The following is a 21,915-nucleotide window of genomic DNA, read 5'->3' as shown; positions in this document are numbered from 1 at the left end:
CCTGTTCCAGCTATGTGATTGGTCAGATCCTGTCCGATCAGAGTCGAGATGTGATTGTGGAGAACATACAGAAACACCTGGTTGAGGTCGGAGAAAAGGTGGCAAATGGAGCCGTTCCGCTCAAACAGTTCGAGATACATAAGGTGAGGATGTCACCGTGTGCATGCACGTTTAACTCTTATGTGTAGCCCAGGTTTGTCTCATCCTGGATGCAGAAAATCATCTTCATGCAGTTGTAACTTCTCTGTCCTGATGAATTCGATCCACTGTATAACGATAATGAGAACCATTGGAAAGTACTCTGTTCTGTTCTCTTTATTCGTCCTTGCCCCCCCCCCCCCCCCCCCCCCCCCCAGTCTCTCACTAAAGAGCCTCAGGACTATCCGGACAAGAAGAACCTCCCTCACGTGCACGTGGCTCTGTGGATCAACTCTCAGGGTGGTCGACGTGTCAAAGCTGGCGACACGGTGTCTTACGTCATCTGCAAGGTGAGTTCCACTTGAACATGTGTTAATCTGAGGCCTCAAGGGTGTCTTATGTAGCGGCGGCATAATCGCGTGTTTTCCACTGCAGGACGGCTCTACGCTAGCAGCCAGTCAGAGAGCCTACGCACTGGAGCAGCTCCAGAAGCAGAAAAGCTTGAGCTTGGACACCCAGTACTACCTCGCCCAGCAGGTGCACCCTGTGGTGTCGCGTATCTGTGAGCCCATCGAGGGCATCGACGGCGTGCTCATAGCCACATGGCTCGGTGAGATGACTGAAATATCCTCAAAGTTCAGCTAAGTGATCAAAATCAGCCTTTTTTTTATTTTTTTTTTTTATACCCACTTGTTGGTAGAGTAAACAGGGGTAATGTTTTCAGTTCCATGTCTCTGTATATCCCTGTCAAAACAAGACAACTAGAAGAGTTTGGACCAAACATAATGCAGTGGTCAGCCAAGGACAAAGTGATTTGATTTTGAGAAATAGTGATTAAAAGTCAAGCTTACAGACAAAAGTTCAATTTTTGGCTCAGTGTCTATATCCCCTATAAGGAATATTCAGAATAGCTAATCCAAGGAATTGGCTAAATATACTTGTACCGTTACTAATTTGCACTAATACAAATATTTCACCAAGTTGAATGAACATTTCATCTTTCAATTTGTGAAACTACCCAGTTTGCCCATCAGAGGGCCCAGGGCCAAGCATCAGCCCACCCCAACTCCCTTTTTTGAAGAAAGTTGGTTAAACGCCCACCTGAAATTAAATTAAATTACATGGAATACATTTAATGAGAAAACTCCCCCTCTAGCTGCCACCTTATCGTGGTGGGGGAGTTTGCGTACCCGGATGATCCTAGGAGCTATGTTGTCGGGGACTTTGTGCTCCCTGTAGGGTCTCCCAAGGCAAACAGGTCGTAGGTGACGGGTCAGAGTAAGGGCAGTTCAGAACCTCCATGACTAGTAAAAGATCAAGGACCGTGACGTCGCCCGGTATGGCGGAGCCGGGGTCCCACCCTGGAGCCAGGCCTGGGGTTGGGGCTCGCGCGCGAGCGCCTGGTGGTTGGGCCTTAGCCCATGGGGCCCGGCCGGGCTCAGCCCGAAAGAGTGACGTGGGCCCGCCCTCCTGTGGTTCACCACCTGCAGAGGGGGCCATGGGGGTTGGGTGCAGAAAGGACTGGGTGGCGGTCGAGAGCGGATGGCCCGGCGGCCCAGTCCATGCTCACAGCCCCTGGCTGTTGGGACGTGGAATGTCACCTCGCTAGGGGGGAAGGAGCCTGAGCTTGTGCGGGAGGTTGAGAGATACCGACTAGAGATAGTCGGGCTCACCTCCACGCACAGCTTGGGCTCTGGTACCCAACTCCTGGAGAGGGGCTGGACGCTTCATTTTCTTCATTTTTTCAGTGCAGAGTACCCAACCTTCCTGGAGTCCCTGGGAGGGTTACTAGATAGCGCTCCGACTGGGGACTCCATTGTTCTCCTGGGGGATTTCAACGCCCACGTGGGCGGCGACAGTGAGTCCTGGAGGGGGGTGATCGGGAAGCACGGCCTCCCCGATCTGAACCCAAGTGGTGTTCAGTTGTTGGACTTCTGTGCTAGTCACAGTTTGTCCATCACGAACACCATGTTTGAGCACAATGGTGTCCATAAGTGCACGTGGCACCAGGACACCCTGAGCCGGAGGTTGATGATTGACTTTGTAGTTGTATCATCTGACCTTCGGCCACGTGTCTCGGACATTCGAGTGAAGAGAGGGGCAGAGCTGTCAACTGATCACCACCTGGTGGTGAGGTGGATCCACTGGGAGGGTAGGAAGCCGGTAAGACCTGGCAGGCCCAAACGTATCATGAGGGTCTGCTGGGAACGACTGGCGGAACCCTCTGTCAGCGAGGTCTTCAACTCCCACCTCCGGGAGAGCTTCTCCCAGATCCCGGGGGAGGTTGGAGACATGGAGTCCGAGTGGACCATGTTCTCCACCTCCATTGTCAATGCGGCTGCTCGTAGCTGTAGTCGCAAGGTCTCTGGTGCCTGTCGCGGCGGCAATCCCCGAACCCGGTGGTGGATACCGGAAGTAAGGGATGCCATCAAGCTGAAGAAGGAGTCCTACTTATCGTTGTGGGTAGGTGGGACCCCAGAGGCAGCTGACAGGTACCGGCAGGCCAAGTGTGCCGCAGCCCGTGCGGTCGCAGAGGCAAAAACTCGGGTCTGGGAGGAGTTCGGGGAGGCTATGGAGGAGGACTATCGATCGGCCTCGAAGAGATTCTGGCAAACCGTCCGACGTCTCAGGAGGCAGAAGCAGCTCTCCACCAGCACTGTTTACGGTGCGGGTGGGGAGCTGTTGACCCTGACTGGGGATGTTGTCGGGCGGTGGAAGGAGTACTTCGAGGATCTCCTCAATCCCATCGTCACGTCTTCCGAAGAGGAAGCAGAGACTGGGGACTCGGAGGCGGACTCATCCATTACCCAGGCCGAAGTCACAGAGGTGGTTAGAAAGCTCCTCGATGGCAAGGCTCCTGGGGTGGATAAAATCTGTCCTGAGTACCTTACGTCTCTGGATGTTGTGGGGCTGTCTTGGCTGACACGCCTCTGCAACATCGCGTGGCGATCGGGGACAGTGCCTCTGGATTGGCAGACCGGGGTGGTGGTCCCTCTGTTTAAGAAGGGGGACCGGAGGGTGTGTTCCAACTATAGGGGGATCACACTCCTCAGCCTCCCCGGTAAAGTCTATTCCAGAGTACTGGAGAGGAGAATTCGACCGATGGTTGAACCTCGGATTCAGGAGGAGCAGTGTGGTTTTCGTCCTGGTCGCGGCACACTGGACCAGCTCTACACGCTCCATCGGGTGCTCGAGGGTTCATGGGAGTTCGCCCAACCAGTCCACATGTGTTTTGTGGATCTGGAGAAGGCATTCGACCGTGTCCCTCGGCGCACCCTGTGGGGAGTGCTCCGGGAGTATGGGGTCCGGGGTCCTTTGTTAAGGGCTATCCGGTTCCTGTACAACCGCAGCAGGAGCTTGGTTTGCATTGCCGGTAGTAAGTCAAACCTGTTTCCAGTGCACGTTGGCCTCCGCCAGGGCTGCCCTTTGTCACCAGTTCTGTTCATTATTTATATGGACAGAATTTCTAGGCGCAGCCAGGGTGTAGAGGGGGTCTGGTTTGGGAACCACAGAATCTCGTCTCTGCTGTTTGCGGACAATGTGGTTTTGTTGGCTTCGTCAAATCAGGACCTTCAGCGTGCACTGGGGCGGTTTGCAGCCGAGTGTGAAGCGTCCTGGATGAGAATCAGCACCTCCAAATCCGAGGCCATGGTTCTCGACTGGAAAAAGGTGCTTTGCCCTCTTCAGGTCGGTGGAGTGTCCTTGCCTCAAGTGGAGGAGTTTAAGTATCTCAGGGTCTTGTTCACGAGTGAGGGACGGATGGAGCGTGAGATCGATAGACGGGTCGGTGCAGCATCTGCAGTGATGCGGTCGCTGTCTTGGACCGTCGCGGTGAAGAGAGAGCTGAGTAGGGGGGCAAAGCTCTCGATTTACCGATCGATCTACGTTCCGATCCTCACCTATGGTCATGAGATTTGGCTCATGACCGAAAGAACGAGATCGCAAGTACAAGCGGCCGAGATGAGTTTCCTCCACAGGGTGGCTGGGCGCTCCCTTAGAGATAGGGTGAGGAGCTCGGTCACTCAGGAGGAGCTCGGAGTCGAGCCGCTGCTCCTCCACGTCGAAAGGAGTCAGTTGAGGTGGCTCGGGCATCTTTTCCGGATGCCCCCTGGACGCCTCGCTGGAGAGGTGTTCCGGGCACGTCCCACTGGGAGGAGGCCCCGGGGAAGACCCAGGACACGCTGGAGGGACTACATCTCTCGGCTGGCTTGGGAACGCCTTGGGGTTTCCCCGGAGGAGCTGGAGGAGGTGTGTGTGGATCGGGAGGTCTGGGCGGCTTTGCTTGAGCTGCTGCTCCCGCGACCCGACTCCGGATAAAGCGGAAGAAAATGGATGGATGGATGGACATTTAATGAGTGAGAAAAGGATAAAAAAATGGACACAATCAGGTGAGTTATTTGTGATACAACCCCTGGCAATAATTATGGAATCACCGGCCTCGGAAGATGTTCATTCAGTTGTTTAATTTTGTAGAAAAAAAGCAGATCACAGACATGACACAAAACTAAAGTCATTTCAAATGGCAACTTTCTGGCTTTAAGAAACACTATAAGAAATCAAGAAAAAAATATTATGGCAGTCAGTAACGGTTACTTTTTTAGACCAGGCAGAGGAAAAAATATGGAATCATTCAATTCTGAGGAAAAAATTATGGAATCACCCTGTAAATTTTCATCCCCAAAACTAACACCTGCATCAAATCAGATCTGCTCGTTGACATTGACCCTGTGCCATGACATTGACCCTATGTGTCTTTTTGCAAGGAATGTTTTTGCAGTTTTTGCTCTATGGCAAGATGCATTATCATCTTGAAAAATGATTTCATCATCCCCAAACATCCTTTCAATTGTCCAAAATATCAATGTAAACTTGTGCATTTATTGATGATGTAATGACAGCCATCTCCCCAGTGCCTTTACCTGACATGCAGCCCCATATCATCAATGACTGTGGAAATTTACATGTTCTCTTCAGGCAGTCATCTTTATAAATCTCATTGGAACGGCACCAAACAAAAGTTCCAGCATCATCACCTTGCCCAATGCAGATTCGAGATTCATCACTGAATATGACTTTCATCCAGTCATCCACAGTCCACGATTGCTTTTCCTTAGCCCATTGTAACCTTGTTTTTTTCTGTTTAGGTGTTAATGATGGCTTTCGTTTAGCTTTTCTGTATGTAAATCCCATTTCCTTTAGGCGGTTTCTTACAGTTCGGTCACAGACGTTGACTCCAGTTTCCTCCCATTCGTTCCTCATTTGTTTTGTTGTGCATTTTTCGATTTTTGAGACATATTGCTTTGTTTTCTGTCTTGACGCTTTGATGTCTTCCTTGGTCTACCAGTATGTTTGCCTTTAACAACCTTCTCATGTTGTTTGTATTTGCTCCAGAGTTTAGACACAGCTGACTGTGAACAACCAACATCTTTTGCAACATTGCATGATGATTTACCCTCTTTTAAGAGTTTGATAATCCTCTCCTTTGTTTCAGTTGACATCTCTTGTGTTGGAGCGATGATTCATGTCAGTCCACTTGGTGCAACAGCTCTCCAAGGTGTGATCACTCCTTTTAGATGCAGACTAACGAGCAGATTTAATTTGATGCAGGTGTTAGTTTGTGGGGATGAAAATTTACAGGGTGATTCCATAATTTTTTCCTCAGAATTGAGTGATTCCATATTTTTTTCCTCTGCTTGGTCTAAAAAAGTAACCGTTACTGACTGCCACAATCTTTTTTTCTTGATTTCTTATAGTGTTTCTTAAATCCAGAAAGTTGCCATTTGAAATGACTTTAGTTTTGTGTCATGTCTGTGATCTGCTTTTTTTCTACAAAATTAAACAACTGAATGAACATCCTCCGAGGCCGGTGATTCCATAATTTTTGCCAGGGGTTGTATGTGTGTGTGTGTATATATATATATATATATATATATAAGAATTTGTGTTGAAATTAGACATTTTATTGAAATTGGCATTCTGATGTACATGATATTGAATGAATGAATGATTTATTCAGCACACAAACAAAACAACAACAAACAAAACTTACAACGAAAAGAAGATGGATTGACAATGAAAAAGAAAATGGATTAACAGTGAAAAAGAAAATGGATTGACAATGCATCCATGTGCCTGAAAGGATGTTGGCAGAAGCAAAGCTTTTTAACGCCTACCCCTTCAACCAAAAAAAAAACCCAACTATTCCCACTCCCATTTTCAACCACTTCAATCTCTTCAACTTAAAGGACACAATCCGAGTGTTACTGAACAAATTTGCAGTTACAATTGGCTTCACACAAAACTCATCCTTCTTCAGCAGATACATATCTTGAAAACATCATTTCTTTATATTGATTTTTTTTAAACTGATTGATATTTGGACATCGTTTGAGTTCATCCGTCAGGTTATTCCATAATCTAGGGCCACACATGGAGGCACAGAAACCTTTCCTGGTCATCCGAGCACCAGCAATTTTAAAATCATACAAGCCGCGTAAATGATATTTTCCCTCTCTCTCTTAGTAAAATATTCTTGAATTCTAAATGGCACTTGTTTATTTTTTACTTTGTACATTAATTGAACAGTCTTGAACAAAATCATATCGTGAAGTTTTAATATTTGTGATTTAATGAACAGTGGGTTGGTGTGGTCTCGATAACCTGCATTATGAATTGTCCTTAATGCTCTTTTTTGAAGAATGAATAATGGTTGCAATGTAGTTTTATAATTGTTGCCCCAAACTTCAGCACAGTAAGTCAGGTAGGGAGCAACCAATGAACAATACAGAGTATGTAGTGCTCTGCAATCAAGAACATGCTTTGCTTTATTTAATACTGCAATACTCTTTGATACCTTCATTTGAATATGCTGAATATGAGCTTTCCAATTAATGTTTTCATCAATAATGACACCTAAAAACTTATTTATGAATTAAGTTGTTTGAACTTAAGTTTGTAAGTTAGAGTTGATTTAACTTTCAAACTTAAGTTCAAACAACTTAATTCATTCAGGTTTTTTACAAATTGTAACAGTTTTTTTTAAGTTGGCTCAAACATTCTCTTTTTTCAATGCAGTCTGCTGTTTTATTCTATTGTGACAATAGAGACACAGGCCTGTAGTTAGTAAAAAGATGGTTGCTACCATATTTGAATAAAGGAATCACTTTTGCCACTTTCATACTGTTAGGAACAATTCCAGTTTGAAATGATTTATTAAAAATATATGATAATGGTTTTGCGATTTCAGTAATTATTCACTTTACTAAGGACATATGTACCTCATTATGATCCGTTGATTTTTTTTTTTTTTTTTTACTTTTACATGTACTAACTACGTTAATAATTTCCCTTTCATCTACTGGGCTGAGAAACGTGTGGATTTCTGGCGATTAATTTCTGATTTTCCCATGGACTGTGTGGAATTTCAGCTGCCAGATCTGGCCCAACATTAGCAAAAAATTTATTGAAACTATTTCTACTATTTCACTATTTCTATTAAACTATTTCACTTAAACTATTTCATGTTATATTCATCTTTGTTTTCATAAGTAAAGTATGTTGGATAATTATTTGATTTGGGTTTATTTGCTATAATACTATTCAGTATTTTCCATGTTTCCTTTATATTGTTTTTATTATCGTTTAGTATTTTTCCAAAGTATGATTTTTTTATAGTTCCGCATGATAGTTGTTAATTTATTTTTATAGTCCTTATATTTAACCTCTGCCTCTCTTGATTTACTTTTAATGAATTCTCTGTATAGTATATTTTTCTTCTTACAAGCCTTTTGAAGACCTTTTGTTAGCCATGGGTTAGCTTTAGATTTATTATTTTTATTATACTGTATAATTGGCTATTGGCTGCCTCCTGCAGGCAGAATTCCGCATGGATTGCCCTTTGCCCTCTGATGGGAGAACGGGGTATTCTTTCTGTTGCACAAATGGAAAGTATTCATTATTTGTTTTATATGACACCTAGTTAAATCCTCGTCACTGGGTATTTTACTTAAATCGGACAGGTAAAAAAGTGCTTGTCTTTTTTTTTTTTTTTTTTAATCCAGTGAAAAACCGTGATAGGAACTTGTTTGATTCTTCATCTGACAGTACTTTTCTAGCCATTAGAAAACACTGCATAAGGATGACAGTGTACTGGATTTCACTTCCTCCTATTATGTTTGCATTTTTACTGAAACACAGAGTTGTTCAATGGGGTGAAAGTTACGGAACTAAAAGGCATGACGTGATGTAATTCTATTCCCATCATTAGGAGGTACTTTATATATGTATTTGAATGATATCTGTGTGATAGTAACTTTTTGAGTAATTGAAAATCAAAAGTTGAGAGGTCCTGATGATTGACTCCCCGAATGTTGGGAACAGAGCAGGCTGGGATGTTCCTTGCTGCTGCTGGTGTTGTGGGGACTGTCAGCCACTAGTTCTCAAAAAGTGCTTTCCTATCATATAATTTTCATGAGAAAATATTAAAATGTCAACAGAATAGAGGCCTGCTGTTGTGCTGACCAGCAGCCTGCCTCGAGCCTCTCACTGCCTAACAGTTAGTTACAGAGAAGGAGATTCAAGAAAAAGGCTACCACAGTGCTGTATTTAAGTTTTCAATGTTCGAATTTTCATCAATGTACAGTTCTCAAAAAGTACTTTCAGAACATATACTTTTCATATTCACAAAGCTACTTTTAGACATAAGAAAGTCATCTGCAGCTCAGTCGGGTAAAATGGACTTTATCCGCCAAGTATCTACAAGAATACATTTGACTCCGCGTTGAACTGTCACTGTACAAGCCTGTATAAATATACTCTAAACACTAAATAATTCACAGTAAAAATGTGCAATAAAATGTGCAGTAAAAAATGTGTGCAAAGGAGAAATAGACAGATTAAAGTTGTACATGAATTAGTAGTTTGTTTGTTTTTTTTGTCAGATTAAGTTGTTCATCAGTGTGAAGGCCTGTGGAAAGAAACTGTTCCTGTCTGGTTGTTTTTGTAACGCCGACCAGAGGGGAGGAGTTTAAACAGTGTGTGTCCAGAGTGAGAGGGGTCTGCAGAAATGTTACAGTTACACACTGTGAGATTCTTACAGATGCCTGGTTTTCCCAGAAAATATGCATCTTCATCACTGTAATTGTATACGACATTAGCTTAGACAAAGTGCTTCCAGATCATCACCTATATGAGTCTTTATCTATAATCTGGTTGTCAGGTTGTTTGTCATCAGACCCAAGGGGTCTGGACCTCATGTGAAATGGAGGCCCTGACATTCTGATTACAAATTGTTATAAATTGCTAAATACACATCAACTGATTGTAAATTTGATACAGGCTTTCACTTACCTTCTTATCTGTCAAAAATGTTGAGGTGTCCTCAGTTGCAACCTGCTGCAACCTGCAGTTGCAAACTGCTGCAACCTGTTACCACGCATTATGATTAACAGCACGTGTTGCTGGAGAATTATCAGGAACCATTACGCACGGTCAAGAGCAGTATCGCGCGTAACAGCGCATCGTTAAGTTCTGTCACGTTGTGAATGAGGCAAATTGTCTCCACAAACACCCATATTCATCCAACCGTCAGTTGCTGAACAATTCAGATCGCTCCAGTTTGCGCTTTATAATCCACAGCAGAAGAACTTTGTGACTGCATGCTTAGTTGGTCTCTGTGCCATGAAGTGGCGCAGAGAGGAGGAGAAGACTGAGAGAGCCTGATGTGTGGCCCCACGCGGCTCTCGTCTCGCTCGTTTTCCCAAACATCAGGCACAGCAGCAGGTTGAACACATGCAGGAGCGCGCTGAGGAGCATTGGAACGAGACTTTTAGCTGACTTGCCATCACTGTCTTTCTTCAGTATACTGCAGCAATGAAACTGAATGCGGTGCAGCAGGGTTTAATTGTGCGCATGTCAGAGAAGCACACTGTCACGCTCTATTAAGGATCATCACTAATCAAGATGGATCAACACGCTCAGTTGCGACCTCCACAACATGAGGCGAAATGAGGGTGGTGTGTGACATTCATGGAAGATTTTTTGACAGTCAAAAAAATGCTCCACGAAAATCACGAATATCACACACCAACACGCACTATTAAGAAACCTATTCAGATGTGTTGTCAAGTTAAGAATGTCAGGAATGTGCCAAGAATGACGCAAATATGACATTCGTAACACGTCCTGCCTATGTGTAAACGCTGATTACATGTGTAAACGCTGATTACATGTGTACATTATATACACATTTGAAAGATATCTGTGTGATAGTAACTTTTTGAGTAATTGAATATCAAAAGTTGAGAGGTCCTGCATCTGGTGATTGACTCCCCTAATGTTTTGAACAGAGACAATACACTATTTTTCTATACATTTGTACAAATAATGAAGACCACATGACAATCTACCAATCAAATGTAAAGGATCTATGTCGTTGCTGTACAGGAAGCCATATATTATATTATATATATTATATATTGCTTCACTGTTGATCACATGACCTTGAAAAGAAAAAAAATCATGTTTATTAGTGGATGTGGCAGGTGGCAGCTAGCGTGTGTGTGTGTGTGTGTGTGTGTGTGTGTTATAATTTCTACATTTTATAGTTCTGACAGCTGAGAGCCAAATAAAAGTATAAACCAGATGATCCAGTGCCATTTATTAGCTATTGTTTTTAAATAATTGCAACAGGATGAAGCAATCATAATTTCACATTGGCTTCTGTCTGTTGCAGGTCTGGACCCGGGTCAGTTCCGAGCCCAGCAGCAGCACCACCAGAGGGAGGAGGAGGCCGATGGCCTGCTGGGAGCTCCGGTCCAGCTGACGGATGAAGAGCGGTACAAAGACTGCGAAAGGTTCACTTTCTGCTGCCCTCAGTGCAGCACTGACAACATCTACGACAGCGTCTTCGAAGGAGCTGTGAGTGCACGCTAATGAAGCGCTCACCTTAAATCTACCATCGTGGTGTGGCTAAATGGGCGGGGCTACCAGCTTGGCGTCATCACTCCCTCTTACATTTCCTGCCACAAAAATGTCTGTGGCTTCACTTCTTTATTCGATAAATGACATAAACGCATTATCAGAAATTCAACAGCCTGATTTTTCAGGTGAGATGCTCAAAGGACTAGTTGAGTTAGTGAGGCGTTGTCGTGACTGGGTTAGGCTAGCTATATATGGACAATATATTGTTTAAAAACAAGTGTTGTTGGTTAACTTGGGGTTTGCAGTGTGTTATACCACATACCGCTCCAGATTGGCGCCCCCTGTTGTCCACTCACAGATGCGGGAGCTATGCTGCAATCTTGGACAATAACTGCTTCAGTTTTTATTATTTACCCACGTGTTCAAATACTCCACTCATCGGGTGCATTTATTCACTAGAGTACACACGCGGGTGCCAATTAGAAACCTGCTATACAGAGCTGTTTCAGTGCCATAACCGTAGGGACATTTACTCCGTGACAATCCCTTGGTGACAAGGAAGATGGTCTCTTCTGGAGAAGCCTTCACATGGGTTTGTTTAATGTGGGAACGTCACTGCACGTCAACAAACACAGTCCTTAACAGATCCTTAGCTTGGTCCAATGGCTGGGAATTCCAAGTAATCAGGATCTGATGACTTGCTACAGCCTTCATACAACTTCACAGCTGTTGGATTACAAACCGTGTCCTCCTCCGCCTGATCTGCTGCTGAGGACTTCTTGTTTTGCCAGAGCCCTGTTAGCCATCTCACGTTCAGGGTTCCTGATGGGACTTCATGGATACTGTAGTGGCCACGAGATACACAAGGTCCCCACTGACTGTATTTCACCCCAACAGGCAATTCCCTACTGGATCTGTTACCCAGGTGTCATGATGATGACGAAGGGCTGGGTTTTGACACCTGTAAGGAATAATAGTAGTGCTATGGGACTAAAATTTAATCCAGGTTTTGAGTATATTTCTTATTGTTACATGGGAAACAAGGTACCAGTAGATTCAGTAGATTCTCACAAATCCAACAAGACCAAGCATTCATGATATGCACACTCTTAAGGCTATGAAATTGGGCTATTAGTAAAAAAAAAAGTAGAAAAGGGGGTGTTCACAATAATAGTAGCATCTGCTGTTGACGCTACAAACTCAAAACTATTATGTTCAAACTGCTTTAGTTTTTTAGCAATCCTGTGAATCACTACACTAGTATTTAGTTGTATAACCACAGTTTTTCATGATTTCTTCACATCTGCAAGGCATTAATTTTGTTAAATGGTAAATGGACTGCATTTATATAGCGCTTTTCCATCTGCATCAGATGCTCAAAGCACTTTACAGTTATGCCTCACATTCACCCCGATGTCAGGGTGCTGCCATACAAGGCGCTCACTACACACCGGGAGCAATAGGGGATTAAAGACCTTGCCCAAGGGCCCTTAGTGATTTTCCAGTCAGGTGGGGATTTGAACCCATGATCTTCTGGACTCAAGCCCAACACCTTAACCACTAGACCATCACCTCCCGTTTGTTGGTTTGGAACCAAGATTTTGCTCATGTTCTAGTGTGCTTGGGGTCATTGTCTTGTTGAAACACCCATTTCAAGGGCATGTCCTCTTCAGCATAAGGCAACATGACCTCTTCAAGTATTTTGACATATCCAAACTGATCCATGATACCTGGTATGCGATATATAGGCCCAACACCATAGTAGGAGAAACATGCCCATATCATGATGCTTGCACCACCATGCTTCACTGTGAACTGTGGCTTGAATTCAGAGTTTGGGGGTCGTCTCACAAACTGTCTGTGGCCCTTGGACCCCAAAAGAACAATTTTACTCTCATCAGTCCACAAAATATTCCTCCATTTCTCTTTAGGCCAGTTGATGTATTCTTGGGCAAATTGTAACCTCTTCTGCACATGTCCTTTATTTAACAGAGGGACTTTGCGGGGGATTCTTGCAAATAAATTAGCTTCACACAGGTGTCTTCTAACTATCTATAATTTTTTGCACCTGCGTATAAGTTTTCCCCTCTCCAATCAACTTTTTACTCAAACTACGCTGTTCTTCTGAACAGTGTCTTGAACGTCCGTTTTTCCTCAGGCTTTCAAAGTGAAAAGTATGTTCAACAGGTGCTGGCTTCATTCTTAAATAGGGGACACCTGATTCACACCTGTTTGTTCCACAAAATTGACAAACTCACTGACTGAATGTCACACTACTACAACCCCTGGCAAAAATTATGGAATCACCGGCCTCGGAGGATGTTCATTCAGTTGTTTAATTTTGTAGGAAAAAAAGCAGATCACAGACATGACACAAAACTAAAGTAATTTCAAATGGCAACTTTCTGGCTTTAAGAATCACTATAGGAAATCAGGAAAAAAAATTGTGGCAGTCAGTAACAGTTACTTTTTAGACCAAGCAGAGAGAAAAAAATATGGACTCACTCAATTCTGAGGAAAAAATTATGGAATCATGAAAAACAAAAGAATGCTCAAACACATCACTAGTATTTTGTTGCACCACCTCTGGCTTTTATAACAGCTTGCAGTCTCTGAGGCATGGACTTAATGAGTGACAAACAGTACTCTTCATCAATCTGGCTCCAACTTTCTCTGATTGCTGTTGCCAGATCAGCTTTGCAGGTTGGAGCCTTGTCATGGACCATTTTCTTCAACTTCCACCAAAGATTTTCAATTGGATTAAGATCCGGACTATTTGCAGGCCATGAAATTGACCCTATGTGTCTTTTTGCAAGGAATGTTTTCACAGTTTTTGCTCTATGGCAAGATGCATTATCATCTTGAAAAATGATTTCATCATCCCCAAACATCCTTCCAATTGATGGGATAAGAAAAGTGTCCAAAATATCAACGTAAACTTGTGCATTTATTGATGATGTAATGACAGCCATCTCCCCAGTGCTTTTACCTGACATGCAGCCCCCATATCATCAATGACTGTGGAAATTTACATGTTCTCTTCAGGCAGTCATCTTTATAAATCTCATTGGAACGGCACCAAACAAAAGTTCCAGCATCATCACCTTGCCCAATGCAGATTCGAGATTCATCACTGAATATGACTTTCATCCAGTCATCCACAGTCCACGATTGCTTTTCCTTAGCCCATTGTAACCTTGTTTTTTTCTGTTTAGGTGTTAATGATGCCTTTCGTTTAGCTTTTCTGTATGTAAATCCCATTTCCTTTAGGTGGTTTCTTACAGTTCGGTCACAGATGTTGACTCCAGTTTCCTCCCATTCGTTCCTCATTTGTTTTGTTGTGCATTTTCGATTTTTGAGACATATTGCTTTAAGTTTTCTGTCTTGACGCTTTGATGTCTTCCTTGGTGTACCAGTATGTTTGCCTTTAACAACCTTCCCATGTTGTTTGTATTTGCTCCAGAGTTTAGACACAGCTGACTGTGAACAACCATCTTTCGCAACATTATGTGATGATTTACCCTCTTTTAAGAGTTTGATAATCCTCTCCTTTATTTCAATTGACATGTCTCGTGTTGGAGCCATGATTCATATCAGTCCACTTGGTGCAACAGTTCTCCAAGGTGTGATCACTCCTTTTTAGATGCAGACTAACGAGCAGATCTGATTTGATGCAAGTGTTAGTTTTGGGGATGAAAATTTACAGGGTGATTCCATAATTTATTCCTCAGAATTGAGTGATTCCATATTTTTTTTCCCTCTGCTTGGTCTAAAAAAGTAACTGTTACTGACTGCCACAATTATTTTTCCAGATTTCTTATAGTGTTTCTTAAAGCCAGAAAGTTGCCTTTTGAAATGACTTTAGTTTTGTGTCATGTCTGTGATCTGCCTTTTTTCTACAAAATTAAACAACTGAATGAACATCCTCCGAGGCCGGTGATTCCATAATTATTGCCAGGGGTTGTATTATTGTGAACACCCCCTTTTCTACTTCTTTTTTACTAAAAGCCCAATTTCATAGCCTTAAAAGTGTGCATATCATGAATGCTTGATCTTGTTGGATTTGTGAGAATCTACTGAATCTACTGGTACCTTGTTTCCCATGTAACAATAAGAAATATACTCAAAACCTGGATTAATCTTTTTAGTTACATAGCACTACTATTATTCTGAACACTACTGTACAGCTGCTGATAAAATCAGTACAAGCAGGAGGTCTGACCGATCAACACGGTTTATGTAGCAGGGCACAGGTTTTCTTTCTGTATTAACCAAGAAAATGTAGGCCAAAGATCATGTCCTCTGAACTCATGTGATAGGGTTGTGAGATGAGCTTCTGTCCCAAATATCTTGGTTCTTTGATACTTTGGTAATGAGTAACTGCATGGTGAAGTAACACTGGTGGATGAATGAAAATGTGCGGACCAATGGACTTGCGATTGGGCGGATATGCAGACCATGTTGGCTGGAACTAATTTAAGTACGTATATTCAGTAGATGTATAGATGTATTCAGTAGATGTGCAATTTTGAGTGTGCACCCTTCTGCCAAGGGGTCGTGATCCAGCGTTACTTTACCAGAAAGTGCCTTGAGGATCAGTGGATCAGCCGATATTTGCAGCTGTATCAGAGAAGACAATGGAGCAGAAGTGTTTCTGAAGACAAACTTTCTGTGGAGGATTCATGCTGGAGTCATCCACTATATTGTGTCTGTGTCTGTATTTTTAGACAGCTGCCTGGCTCCAGCACAGACTCTGTTTTCATTGGCATAGTTTGGACTCCACAACTTGAAAAGCCTTTCCTTAACCCCTGCTGCTCTCACACTGATCTCCGACCATTTGTCAAGCCAAGGTCGTGTGTGTGTGTGTGTGTGTGTGTGTGTGTGTGTGTGTGTGTGTGTCTCTGTGTGTATCTCTGTGTGTATGTGTGTTTGTTTTATCAGCTCCTAATGAGGAGCCGGGCCAACAGCTTCTTCTTGTCTAAAAGATGCTAATAAACCTGACAAGCCTCCATCCTCTGCTGGAGCTGACAACGAGAATTAAATTCTAAAAGGAGTTTGACCTGATGATATCAGCACAAGCTGCTTCCACACTGTATCCTCACATGAAGACATGCAGGAAGGCAAATAATTCCTGTCCCTCGTATTCAAAGAGAGATGGTTCGACCTTTTTATATATATATATATATATATATATATATATATATATATATATATATATATATATATATATATTTGCAGAGGTCTGGTGCTTCAGCACATTTCCTATCACTGTTACTTATTGCAGCATTGTTTTGTTTTGTTTTCCCTTGGATTTTTTTTTTGCTAATTTTCCAACATTTGCTGAAGAGGCTGGAATGCAAACACATGCTGGAGAGACGCTGATAAGACTTTAAGTTAATTAGGGTGGTGAACATGGTCTAACAGCTCATTGAGAGGGGAGGACAGATGGGCCTTGACTCCATCACTGACACAGTGCCAGGGATGGAGGGAGGAGGCAGTGACGGATGACGGAGGACAGACAGGAGGAAAGATGTTTGATGGGTGTAAACATGAGAGGAGGAGGAGGTTAAAGCAGGACAAATTATCTGGGCCCAGAGGTGGGGTGTGTTTTCCTGACATAGTCTGAATGGAGTTTCGATAACACATATTGTTAAAAGGAAAGCATTTTAAAAAGCATGTTAGAATTTCAGAGATATAGGTGGTAGAGCTTACTGTCATGACAGCAAAGCTCCAACAGTAAGACACGAAAGAACGATTCCCCAAACGGGAGATTATCGTCGACAATTATGGAAAACCATTTTGGCCATCGGTTGGATTTTGTCCATACTTGAAGATGGGGAAAGAACATGACACCTGTTAAGTCCAGACTGGGACCATGTGCTGGTGCTGTGAGTCACCACATCCACAACACAACAAACTGCCTTGTGTCCTGGATGACAATCAGACAGGCAGTTTTGAGGATCGACTTTTGGCAAGTTTCACATTGCAGGTCAATTCTGCCAGGTTTGGTGGAGAAAGTATGTGGGGAAAACCTGACTTTTGACCCCAGTAACCTTCACATTTGCCAAAACAAACCATTTCAGGGCAGTTCTGAGGGTGACTGTCAACCACATCAACTTCTTTAGAAACGGGCCAAATTTCCTGGGAGGTACAAACAGGAAAATCAACCAAATGTTTTTGACCTTTGATTCCAGTGGCCTTCACTTTTGTCAGAATTCACCCCTTAAGGGCAGCTCTTGGGTCAGTTTACAGGTGCACAACAAATGTCTCAAATTATGGTACAGTGAATTCTTTTGGCTCCGGCTCACCGCAGCAAATACGATATGGTTCTGAATGTTGGTTTGACATTTTTTACACTGGATACTCTTCCTGGTGCAGCTCCACAATCGATGGAGAATGGGCATGGGTTTTCTTGTCGTCTCCCCCCCCCGTTTTTCTTTTCTAAGCACAAAATGTCAGTGAGCAGGTTAAACCAGGTTTAGTTGAAATGTGAAATTTACGAGGGTTGGTAGGGCTCAGTACCAATTATTTGCATACAAAAAAAAATGGCTGCTGAAAACGTTAGGTGGCACTATAAATAAAAACATTTTGACAAAAACTAAACTTCTGATCCATGAGTCATACATACAAAAACTTTATACCTTTGCAATTGATGGAGTAAGCTTGTTTCAGTGGTGTAGGTCACGCCCATTTCTGCCTCAGCAGTTGTTTTTCGCAATATTGTGAAATAGGCTACCGCAAATTCGTCTTTGGATTTTTGAAGCAGAAAATGTTCTCTGGTTCATGGCTCTAAATAATTGTACTGGAAACCTTGAAATTTTTCAGTTTGCTTGCATGTTTCTTGGTTTTGAGTTTGACCATGTATGATGATCTTTGCTTTATGATGGATTTACTCAGTAATGGGATCAAACAGTGTCAAACTTACAACAAAGAAGAAACGTCTCAAGGTCGGTAAAGACCACATTTTGAAGAACTGTCAGGTTGGAAACATGGTGTTCCACTGTCACCCATAGCTTCAGACTGAGCAGTGATTATCTGTATGTCATTGCAACAAACTGGGATTATTCTTCTTCTTCTGTTTTGTTGGTAGGACAAACAGCTGACCAGTGCATTACTGCCACCATTTGGTGCGAAGTCTCTGACGCCCCGGAATCCAAAAGATTACATCTTGGGCAAAATGAAGCGTGCACTTAGTGTTGCTGCTTGCTTGTCCGTGGTCCCTGCTTGGTCCAGGCCTTTTCTTTTCATTGAAGAAATGTGACTTTGCGGTTCTAAGAAACCTTTAGATGGGTTTTAGAGACGGGACTGAATTTTGTCAGTTTTGTTTTTGTTTTCAGGAGACATGGATGTGAATACAGTTTGGATTCATCCATCACTTTTTAAACTCTCTTAATAGTAAAATAAATAAATAATGGGTGTCCACTTGATAGATAGAATAATCAATAAGTAGTTTATCATGGAGGATCTTGTCTGACTGCCATATTTAAGGTTAGATTTTGGAGCTTTTCCATCAGACACACAAACACCAGATGGCGAGTTCTGAGGAGGCTTCATCATTTTCTTTTAATTGCTCAGTCATAAAATAACCGGTGAGTTAAGATGTGTATAAATTTAATGGATACAACCTTGGAAGAGGGACTGTTTGGGATGGAAGGTCTGGAATGAAAGAAGTGAGATAAAAGAGTAAGAAGGAAATGAGGAGGAGGCCGTGGGAGGCGGAGGAGAGAGGAGGCTGGTTTCATTCAGATGGGGGGAGAAAAAACAAAACAAAAGATGAAACGTAAAGCAGAAGCAGAACATTTGAAACTGCCTCGGGGAGAGACATGAGTTGATTGATTGAAGGGGTAGAAAATTGGATGTTTTTTCTTGAAAGCAATAATGTAGGCCAACAAAAAAAACACCTGCGTGTCCAGGTGGGGGGGTGTCACCTTCTCTGCAGAAAGCTTTTTTTTTTTTTTTTTTTTTTTGCTGCTGCTGTCAGTCACAGTTAAGTGGAGTTCAGGGTTAAAGGACGGAGTGTTTAAAGCAGTTATATTTAGCGTACTTGCTATGTACTGTCGCTACTTTTTCTTTGCGTCCATGATGTCGAGCTGACAAGTGGGGAATTGTGTTACTGAGGTCGTGTTGACCTGTTTTTACTCGGCTAGAAAGTTAAAATTTACTGTATCCAGAAGTGCTCGAACCCATCGCGCTTCCTGTGTCTGACGTGCTGCTGAAGGGTTTAATGTAATGGACATTTTTCTTTCTGATAATAGGGTTATGTCCAATCACAACACGCTTCTTTAATTCGACCTCTTGGGATTGGCCCTTAAAATGCAGCTGTACATTAAAAAAAAGTTCACATTTTATTCTTATTTAATAATTGTAGAAATAGCCCTATGATACACTGGCCTTCTGTCCAGTGTAAGCTCCGCCTCTCACCCAGTGACTACTATCTCCAGCTCCCCACCCCCCACCCCATGACCCTTAATTGGAAGGAGCGGGTATAGAAAATGAATGAATGTGTGAACTCTTCAGTTTAACCCATTTTAAACCTGTAACTTAAGAATAATTAGTCACCTTGATTGACAGCTAGTGTGTTGGCTTGTCCATGATGCCACCCGCTAGCTGCTAGCAGAGGCTGCCAGCATCTGTGGGCTGACCATATTTGTCCTTTCTGAGCATTTTGTTACAAATATCTGAGGTAAATATAGCTTGATGTGCAGTTAATTGCACTAACAGAGCATTCGAGAAGTCAGTGCTCCAGTATTTTTGTTGAGTGAAATTTAGTGTAATTTGCATGTTGGCGCCATTGGTACAATTTAACAGGTATTGATAGTTTGGCAACACTGGCTTCAGTGATAGTGTCATGGTGATAAAGACACTATGCCAGTTGTAGGTTTTAGTATCTGCGCCAAAGCCACCCATTAGTCCTCGGAAATGTGCATTAGTCATCCGAATTCCGTTCAGGTGGTGTAGCCTGTTCGCATTAGCTTGGTAAGCTTCAAGAGAGGTGGGTGTGTTCTGACTTGCTTCTCCTCGTCCAAGTCACCCTGGTCATGCTTCACTTCTTCACCCATTTATGGTTTGGCTACAAGTTTGGTGGGGCTGGGCACTGCCAAGCTGGCGACCTCTGGTGATGTTTGATTTGGGCTTCAAATCCACCCATAGAAAACCTGTAGGTGACATCAAGAACGGTTTGTTGCTATGGGTTTGTTTTGAGATTCCTAAAAGTGATGGGCATTCCTTTTTTTCTGTAGGGATCTAAATTGGAGCCAAGTTTGTTACGCTGCTGTCACATCACATGTGGGACCCGCCCTCTTGACTATGTTGCTAATGTTAGCAACAAGCTGCTACTCGACATCCGCCGCCACATCAAGAAATACTATTCTGTAAGTATTTATTTGTTGGTTTGGCACTAGACGTGTGCATAGGGTCTTGTTTGAGGTAGATTTCTCATTCTTCTGGCTGTTCCACTTCGGGGTCACCAGAGTAGATCTTCAGTCTCATTCAAATCCACTGTTTCTTTTGCTGTCACACTAACATCCTTCATGTCCTCTGTCCTCACATCCATGAATCTCTTTAACCTTCCTCTTCTCCTCCTGCCTGGCTGCTGCATCCTCAGCATCCTTCTCCCAATATATCCTGCCTTCCTCCTCTGCAGATACCTGAAGCATCTCAATTTCACCTGACCACTTTCTAAGCCAATCCATCCTCATCACTCCTAATGAAAGCCACAGCATCTTCAGCTCTGCCACCTCCAGCTCCACCACCTGCCTGTTTGTCATAGCTACTGCCTCCAGGCCATACAACACAGCTGGCCTGCATTCTGTTCTGCACTTCTTCACCACACTCTCCCTTATTTTGACAAATTGAACCTAACTGTGTAAACCTATCTCCACCTTTACCACCTCTTGCTATTGCACCACTCTGCTGCCCTCTTTCTCATTCATGCACATGCACTCCAACTTGCTCTTTCTGGCTTTCATTCCCCTTCTGTCCAGTGTATAGCTCCACCTCTCAAGCCTCAGCTTAATAAGTTTGTCATGACATATTTTGCTTGATCAATCTTGATATACAGTACTTTGATAAAAAAAAGAAAGAAATTTAGATTATATGTGCTGCTACACCGTGTGGCTTACCTGCCTTTTTTCTAGCAACTAATCCTTGAAGCCATGTTGTCAGTGAAACTGGCAGCAGGCAATGAAGTAGTCAAAATGTGAGAAAATTGACCTTCAGGAAAGTTTAAAAGCCACATTTCTGAAAGTGTTTGTGTTTAACACAATGGGGGATAAAACAGATGCGGTGATGGTGAAAGAAGCCATCATAGAGATGTTGGATCAGAGACAAAGGGGGGGACACAAACCGCAGCAGGGTACTGAGTTGGCATTTACAACCAGAAGAGCACATTATGTGTACAAAGTGGAAAAAAGCATCAGAAGGAATTTTAAAGGCATGCTCAATCGACAAAAGCTAGTTTAACATGCAATCTCGGTAGTATTAAAAGACAGGTGAAATTTAAAGGATACATCAGGGAAAATTGGCTCACTGGAGCACTACTAAAACTATGACAAATGGGCTCAGTTGGCATGAAGGACTGAGCCAACTTGCCTACTCAAAACAAGGATAACTGAAGCTTGAAATCCTGTTTTGTGTTATTGTTAGCTCAGTTTACTGTTGTCATTCCAGTTTAAAATTACTTTACCAAAATTTGAGGGTCCACAGCCTTTTTGTAATGCCAAGTCACAACGTGAGTCGTCCCAAAGTGATAAACACAAGACTTTTAAGTTGAAGAATGAATACAGAAACAGCAACTCATAGATCGTACTCAGTGTAAAATTAATTGCATTGGGGACCAAAAAATAACTTAACAAAAAA

The 21,915-nt window shown here is 42.9% G+C and overlaps 1 protein-coding gene across 1 annotated transcript in view; it reads left to right on the top strand.

Moving 5' to 3' along the window:
- pola1 (polymerase (DNA directed), alpha 1) overlaps positions 1-21,915 on the top strand; it is a 159,659-nt gene that overhangs the window by 53,101 nt on the left and 84,643 nt on the right. The window contains 5 exon segments of the mRNA XM_034181311.1: positions 11-143; positions 357-488; positions 574-748; positions 10,871-11,055; positions 20,298-20,429. Of these exon segments, the coding sequence (XP_034037202.1) occupies positions 11-143; positions 357-488; positions 574-748; positions 10,871-11,055; positions 20,298-20,429 (757 nt within the window).

Source organism: Thalassophryne amazonica, chromosome 1, assembly GCF_902500255.1.
Source record: "Thalassophryne amazonica chromosome 1, fThaAma1.1, whole genome shotgun sequence".
NCBI classification, from domain to species: Eukaryota; Metazoa; Chordata; class Actinopteri; order Batrachoidiformes; family Batrachoididae; genus Thalassophryne; species Thalassophryne amazonica.
Note: the sequence above shows the minus strand (reverse complement) of the source record. Positions and strands in the feature narration are given on the sequence as shown.